This window comes from Hyperoodon ampullatus (assembly GCF_949752795.1).
Source record: "Hyperoodon ampullatus genome assembly, chromosome: 1".
Lineage (NCBI taxonomy): Eukaryota > Metazoa > Chordata > Mammalia > Artiodactyla > Ziphiidae > Hyperoodon > Hyperoodon ampullatus.
Window position 1 is genome coordinate 44350826 of NC_136914.1, and position 8370 is coordinate 44359195.

General features: G+C 51.4%; 1 protein-coding gene across 1 annotated transcript; it reads left to right on the plus strand.

Moving 5' to 3' along the window:
* Positions 1–3761: 3761 nt before the first annotated feature.
* On the plus strand, positions 3762–7238 carry PRDM8 (PR/SET domain 8; the record flags this gene model as incomplete). The annotated part of the gene is made up of 3 exons (XM_079718611.1): positions 3762–3980; positions 4975–5206; positions 5623–7238. The coding sequence occupies 3 exons, from the start codon at positions 3762–3764 to the stop codon at positions 7236–7238; spliced, it is 2067 nt and encodes a 688-aa protein (XP_079574737.1).
* Between the last annotated feature and the right edge of the window lie 1132 nt (positions 7239–8370).

The following is an 8370-nucleotide window of genomic DNA, read 5'->3' on the forward strand; positions in this document are numbered from 1 at the left end:
AAGCTAACTGATTGCCCTCTTCAACGTAGTGGTGTTGTGGATGAGGCTGAAGGAGTGAGACTGTCTATACCACTCAAAGGTCTTTCTTCCCTTAGGAGCAGAGAGTTAAATGTCGAAAATGAACCCCGAGATCCCCCAGCGAAAATGTGTTGCGGGCCCCTGTTGAAGGAGTCAACTTTCAGGCTGTTAAAGACCTCAAGTCATTAGCATCAGCTGCTGCGCTAAAGGGGCCAGCCAGCGCCTCTAAGTGGCTTAGCGCACAAACGAGGCTCCCGAGACGGCGTCGGCCACTCCATTCACTCCTCCACCACCTGCTGGACGTGAAAAGCTCTCCGGAGCCCATCTCGGTAATAATTTTTACTTTAACTCACACTTCCCACCCCCGGGGGGTCTTAGACTACCTGCCTCCCCGGCAAGGGACCCCCTTGGGGATTATGCAGAACGCTCCAGGCTGACGGCGGAAGAGCCGGAAAAGCTTGAGTCCCGTAACCTGGGTTTTCCCAACCAGTCCCCTCCTCACCACTTCCCCCGCCCAGGTAAGTGTGTGCTGGGACCAAAAGACCCTTGTAAATCCCTTTCGGAGATCTGGCGGCGTTCCTACTCCATCCCTCTTACCCATCTCCGTGTTCAAGGAAAGACTGCGCCAAGTTCTCACCAAAGCGCACCCTTTCTGAATCTTGCTCGTGAGGGTTTGGTAGTGTGAGCGCTCCTGGAGAGAGCTGACGCCGGTTTATCACCCCCAGGCAACTAGCTGCTCGTGTCAGCCGCGGCTGGAGCGCCAGAGAATCCCTCGGGGCTAAACCTCAGCCCCCTTTCCCTTCACAGAACTCAGACTCAGGCAATGCGCGCGGGATCCGTGCGCGCGCTGAGCGGCCAGCTGTCTGCCAGAGGTTCTCCAGGTGCCAAGCGAAACGGGAAAAGGCCCTCTCCAGGTCTTTTGGTACTTCCCTTTCCGACCCCAAAACTGATTCCCCCCACCACCACCACTCTCAGAGGGCCGAGGCTTTAGGAGGAGGCGGGCCGGGCCGCGCTCGGAGAGGCGTTGCCACTTGGGGAAAGCGCTCGGGGCTGCGGGGCTGCGGGGCACGGTCAGGCCGGAGAGAACGTTTCCAGGCAGGCGACGCCGCCGTAGGGAGCGCCCAGACCAGCAAAGAGTTAAAGGGAGGGGACGTTGGCTGTCACGCGTCATTGGGCAGATTATGTGCAGCAAACAAAAAGTGTGTGTCTGCGTGCCAGTCAGTCACTGCATCGGGTCCATCTGTACAACTCTCTCTCTCTCTCTCTCTCTCTCCCCTCATTTCTCTCTCCACGTCTCTCCATCTCTCTCTCCTCTCTTTAGGCAGAGCCTGCAAGACAGCAACACCAACACCTCTTGACATGGAAATACACTGATACAGTAGGCAAAAGAAACACTCGATTGCATCTCCCGGTTCCAGGTGGCCTTATCTGGGCGATTTGGTCCTGACCTTATTCCTGGTAAGTCTATTTGCATTGATGGGAGAGGAGGGTGGGAGGAAGGCAGGTCTGGTGGGGAGAGTGGAAAATTTTGTCCTCCGTCTTCTCATTATCCAGAAAAGGGTTGGGGGGGGGGATAATTATTGACGGGATCTCTATTGCCAGTAGGGTTATACAAAGGGAGGAGGGGTGGAGAGCCCTTTGGCGAAGAAGCCAGCGACTGGGGAGCGCGCGGCCGCCAGACAATGCCTGCCTACGGGGGAGGGCGAGCGGCCGGCGGCAGCGACGGCTTTCGGCGAGCCCAGCGGGCTCTGGGAGGATCCCCCGGGCGTCTGAGAACCCGGGCTTAGAGGGGGATGCAGAACTGTGAAAGGTTAGGTGGCAAAGGCGACCGCACGCGGGCGGCAGAGCCCAGGCTCTCGCCCAGCTGTATTGTGACCGACTCGAGGCTCGTGGCGGCCGCCGCGGCGACGCGAACCCCTATTAGCGCGGCGTAGCGAGGATCTTTTCACCGTATTGTTAGGTAGAACTGCATTTTAATGATTGGTCCCTGCTGTTGCCCGAAGTGACGGGGCGACCTCTCGGCACAATGAAACGCTTGTGTGAAAGAGACTTTTAAAAGGAAGAGAAAAATTGGAGCATAAAACGCTGAATTGAGGAAATTGAAAAGGAGAGAATAGGATTCCGTTGAAAAGGAGGTTCTGAGAGATTCTGAGGGATTTTTTAAAATGTATTTAAATTTGCAGTTGGAAATCAGAAGGACTACCTTGTGTTGGGTAAAATGCCCAGGGATAGATGCTGTAGCATAATAAAGTAAGTTTCTACTGTATGGATATTTTCTCTTATTCCTGCCTGGCATATACAGCCCATACTTGACATTTGGGGGATGTAGCAGAGTGAATGGAAAAGAGGCTGACCAAAGTTTCATGCTCTGTTAGCTGGAAAGAAAAAATAAAAAAGAAAAAGAAAAGCACTACCTTGTAATTACATTTGCAAGATTAACTGGTTAATAGACATTAAGATAAAAATGAACATGACTAATATTATTCCATGAAGAACAGCTTCTGAGGAAAAGAATTAGGTTTCCCTTTCCTGCTACTTAAATTGTACAAAATATACGTAAACAACTGCCTATGGAGACGTTATTAGGGAAAAAAAAACACAACTTGGTGGAATCTTTTAATCAGTCAGAAAGAGTAAACAATGCAGTTAGTTTAAAGCCACTTTAAAATTTAAATATCTGTTTTGTTTGTTTGTTTGTTTAATGATAAGTCTTGTGGGGGGGTGTCCAGAGGCAAAGAAAGGAAAATGTCTCCTTATGACAGCTTAATAATAGAGAGCTCTCCATCGGGGCATCACTTTCTGAATTACTGTGGATTAAACAGCTGGAGAGCCCACCGAGGTCTACTCAAGCGGGGCTGCCCCCTCTTGCCCAGACAAGGTCCTATCTGGGGGAGTGAGCATTCACCAATCATTACACACGCGGTATTTCAGACTGGGGACCCTTCAGTCCTGCCTTATACCTGCACACTTCATGAGGCACATGCAACTCTATCCACCCCCTTGTATAACAAGGTAACTGGGATTCACCCTCATCCATAAATAAGCATGTCGAGAAAAAAATAATTACCTCTGCTTGCTGCTTTTAATTAAAGCCCTCGGAGGGACAGTGTTGGATTATGGTAATGAGCAGACACACGTCCCCTCTTGTAGGCTGCAGAGAAAGGTTAGCTGACATGGAATCAGTGGCCCTGACGCTCTACTTGAAATCCATTCGCCATGCTCCGCTGTCTCCGCCTGCTCGCAAATGCTGCTCCCCTCTTTGGAAGAAAAAATAGAATAAAATCAGCTCCCCGGTGCCCAGTTCAATACATAAGAGTAGAAGAGAGGAGCTTTCTCCCAAGGGTTAGAAGTTTCTTTCAGTCTGGAAAGTCTATAGGCTAGTAAAAAATCCTATTGTTCTTCCCTTCTTTCTCCCTCCCCCCAGCCTCCCCCAAGGTAATGAAAAAAGCGATCTTCTCTTTCCTAGCCCAGTTTTAATTTCTCTAGCAGTCAGTCTGCTCTGAGCTCCCCCATCACAATTTTTTAAAATAATTTTTAAAGGAAAAGAAAGTACTCTTCGTTGGCATCTTTGTAATATGCCAGATTTAATCTGCCATTGGCTTTATTTTTGAAATAAGAGCGATGCAAAAACCAGGCAAATTCAAGAAAAATCTGTCTAGTAGTCAAAACGTTCTGCCTGGATTCATAGAGGCAAAAGGAGTAATGTAACTCGCTTCAGTTGTCCTGTGTATCTGTCTTCAGTGATGGAGGATTCGGGCATCCAGAGAGGCATCTGGGATGGAGATGCCAAAGCTGTCCAACAATGTCTGACAGATATTTTTACCAGCGTTTACACCACCTGCGACATCCCTGAGAATGCTATATTCGGTCCCTGCGTCCTGAGCCATACTTCCCTGTACGACAGCATAGCTTTCATAGCTCTGAAGTCCACCGACAAGAGAACGGTCCCTTATATCTTCCGGGTAAGTCTTGGCCGATGCTGTGTAGGGTTATGAAGGTAATATCCTTTTGAAAATGGGCTTAGAATCATTCTAATGACAAGCTGAAACAGGTTCTGAATGTAGAAAATGCAGTGATACGTGCCATTCTATTTTACACACCAAAAATTAGAAAAGGAAAATTAAACTCAAAAGCATTGTTAACTGATTTTCCGAAACAAGTGACAAAATTTGATTTTGAATGCCAGATATGTCTAAATCAGTGCCTCAATTCTGGGCTTTCCTGGAGATGAACACCACTTCCTTAACATTTTGGGAGGTTTCACTAGGGTTGAGGCTATTTGCATACTAAGTACTTGCTATAAGTACTTTTATTATAATTATTGGGTGCATTTGCCTTCCAATCCCAGAGGCCTCTTGTTCCCTGGAATATTACTCTTTCTGGTTAAGCTAGCTAGTGCCTAGAGTTTGTACTTATATAAAAATGTTAATGTTTTGACAATAAAACGTCATTAAAGTCATATGTTTGAGTGTGAAAAGTCCTCTCACTTCCTATTCTTTCTTTACAAAGAACTATTAATTGTTTAAGCCAAAATTAGGAAGATGAGTGAATGCCACAGAATAATTTTTAAAACCTAAGCCTGCTTTTTACTTCTAAAACAAAGAAAATTCCCCATACTTTTGCAACGTGGGATAATTTAGCAATCAATTCTCAAGAGGTTAACACTAATTTGAATTGTAAGAAGAAATTTGCTAATTTGGTGTTCAACCAATATATGATGACTTAAATAATCTACATAATTGATGCAGCCTTCTAGGAAAGTTATCTTGCCTGCCGGCCACAAACATGAGGATGGATGTCAACTCGGGTCAAGTTTTTGGAAGCTTGACCTCAGATAATTCTTTGGGAAAGAGTAACAGAGGAAATGGCCCTGGCTCCTGTGGCTTCATTCTCTCACAAGAGTCTCCCTCCCTCATCCCCTTCCTTCTTGTATTCTTTCTTTTTTCTAAACTGTAGGTAGACACCTCAGCGGCGAATGGTTCCTCAGAAGGTCTGATGTGGCTGCGTTTGGTCCAATCAGCCAGAGATAAAGAAGAGCAGAACCTTGAAGCCTACATAAAAAACGGACAGCTGTTTTACCGCTCTCTCCGCAGGATTGCCAAAGATGAGGAGTTATTAGTTTGGTACGGGAAAGAACTGACTGAGTTACTCTTGCTCTGCCCCTCTAGATCCCACAGCAAAATGAATGGTAGGTTGGCTCTCGACCTGCGTCTGGGCCCTTAGCTAGCGGGGGAGCGACGCAGGGAGCGGCGGGGCTCACTCTGGCGCCTCGGAGCGCCTTTCCTCCCTTGGAGCGCCTCATAGAGAGCTTCTGAGATATAGTCCGGAATGAAGCTGGGACAGCTAGGTGAGGATAACTCGGGGCACGCTTGGCTTAATGACTGCACTCCCCCCAAATCAGGAGGGAAAGTTAGATCGGGTCTTTCACGATGTTCTGTACTCAGGCACTCAGGCCCTGAGAGGCGAAGGTGGATTTGTGAAGGGGGTGATGGCAAACTGGCCTAGAGACGATGCTGAGTAATCATGTGGTGTGTGTGTGTTTGTGTGTGTGTGTGTGCGCGCGCGCGCGCAATCGTGTGTATGTGGTGTTTGCTCACTAAGCAGGGTCGTCCCCTTACACATGCCTGGAATGCAGCCAACGTTTCCAGTTTGAGTTTCCCTATGTGGCGCATCTGCGCTTCCGCTGCCCCAAGAGACTTCACAGCGTTGATGTGAGCCCCCGAGAGGAGCAAGGCAGCGGCGTGGGCACCAAGGATCACGGGGGCGGCGGCAAGGACCAGCAGCCGCCGCAGCCGCAGGAGGCACCCTTGGGTCCCAGCCCCAAGTTCTGCAAAGCCGGCCCGGTCCACCACTACCCGGCCCCCTCCCCCGAGGGCGGTAACCCGCCTGCGGCTGGCGGCGGCGGCGGCAGCGCGAAGCCGTCCACGGACTTTCACAACCTGGCGCGGGAGCTGGAGAACTCGGGGGGAGCCAGCAGCTGCTCCCCAGTGCGGAGCCTCAGCGGCTGCAGCGACCACCAGGGGGCGGAGCTGAGTCCCGACGGCAACGCCGCGGGCGTGGGCAAAGGGAAGAGGAAATTCCCGGAGGAGGCGGCGGAGGGCGGCGGCGGCGGCGGCGCGGGGCTGGTGGGGGGCCGGGGCCGCTTCGCCGAGCGGCCCCCGCCCGCCTCCAAGGAGGACCTGGTGTGCACGCCCCAACAGTACCGCGCCTCGGGCAGCTACTTCGGCCTGGAAGAGAACAGCCGCCTCTTCGCGCCGCCCAGCCCGGAGACAGGGGAGGCGAAGCGCAGCGCCTTCGTGGAGGTGAAGAAGGCGGCCCGAGCGGCCGGTGTGCAGGAGGAGGCGGCCGCCGACGGCGGGAGCACGGCCGCCGAGGAGCAGGACGCGGGCGGCGGCGGCTCCGCCACGCCCGTGGCCGCGTCGCCGGCTGGCTCCGAGAAGCTGCTGGCCCCGCGGCCCGGGGGAACGCTACCCAGCCGGCTGGAGGGCGGCAGCCCGGCGCGGGGTAGCGCCTTCACCTCGGTGCAGCAGCTGGGCGGCGCGGGCGGCAACGGCGCAGGGGGCGGTGCAGGCGCTGGGGCCGCGGGCGGGGCGGGCGGCGGCCAGGGCGCCGCGTCGGACGAGCGCAAAAGCGCCTTCTCGCAGCCGGCGCGCTCCTTCTCTCAGCTGTCCCCGCTGGTGCTGGGCCAGAAGCTGAGCGCGCTCGAGCCCTGCCACCCCGGAGACGGTGTGGGCCCCACCAGACTGTACCCCGCCGCCTCCGATCCTCTGGCCGTGAAGCTCCAAGGAGCTGCGGACCTGAACGGAGGTTGCGGGTCCCTGCCGAGCGGCGGTGGCGGCGGCGGCGGCGGCGGCGGGCTGCCCAAACAGAGCCCCTTCCTCTACGCCACCGCCTTCTGGCCCAAGAGCTCCGCCGCCGCGGCGGCCGCGGCGGCTGCGGCCGCGGGGCCCCTGCAGTTGCAGCTGCCCTCGGCGCTCACGCTGCTGCCGCCCTCCTTCACCTCTCTGTGTCTGCCCGCGCAGAACTGGTGCGCCAAGTGCAATGCCTCCTTCCGCATGACCTCCGATCTGGTGTACCACATGAGGTCGCATCACAAAAAGGAGTACGCCATGGAGCCCTTGGTGAAACGAAGACGGGAGGAGAAACTCAAGTGCCCCATTTGCAACGAGTCCTTCAGGGAGCGCCACCACCTCTCCAGGCACATGACCTCGCATAATTGACACGGAAAGGACTCCAGCTTTCCACGCGCGCACACGCACAGTCGAGCTCTGCAGGAGCAAACACACGAGGACATCCACCACCTCCTTGTGACCTGAAACATCGCACCCCCCCCCACACACACACACGTGCTCTGCCCCCAACCTTTACATCCAAGTGTTTACCCGTGACCTGCACACACACACACACACACACAAACACACACACGAGACAAGATGGTGGATTTTTGATTGGGTGGGGTGTTTAAGAGGATTTTTTTTGAATGCACGTATTTTCACTTTCCCCAAAACAAAGTACATTTTTTAAAATGTCATATATTGCAACATATTGATGCATTTGTCATACGTTTCTACTTAAATTATTAAGCACTTACAATTTAGATGGAATAATATGTAAGGGCAAAATTTATTTTAGATATAAAGTAAAGGAGGAGGGTGAGATGCTTTCTGCATCTCTTGATTACAGTTTGTGTTCCTACAAAAATAAGCAAAACAAATAAAAAGGTGGTCACCATTCAATTTAAGTTTCCAGGGGGAAGTGCATGTATCATGAAATGATTATGGACTTCAATGAAGAATGTCATCATTATGTAAATATGTATTTCCTTTTAATACAAAGTGTAATTTTGTGCCAGTGAAATGGAGTCTGAATAGTTATGTGTTTCTTTTATCCCTGGAAAGATTTATTAAACTTTATATAGATTATCTGGATATGTTGGATGCTTTGACAATAAATGACTATTTTCTTCAAAGCAATTATTGGGAAGGTGTTTTAACATGTTTTTTGTAGCTAAGGGCTACACTCTGAGTAGATACCATATATTTTCATTGAGTGCCCGAAAAGAAGGGGAAGAAACTACAGAACAGAGGAACGATAAACCCTACCCCACTTGTATTATTTACTCTAAGCCAGTTTTGAGCCTGAAAGTGAGAAGACAAAGTTTGATTATTATTTGGAAAATCTTCATCTGGAGAGTGTTGAGCTTCTTGATCAAAGGACAAATCATCTAAACAAAGATGCTTGCCATGAAGCTAACCTGTCCCTGGGATGTCATCATTCTTTTCAGCAGCAGGATAACTAGCATTTTCACAAGTGGCCAAAGACAAATAATTTTCAGACCTGGATCAGGGAGAC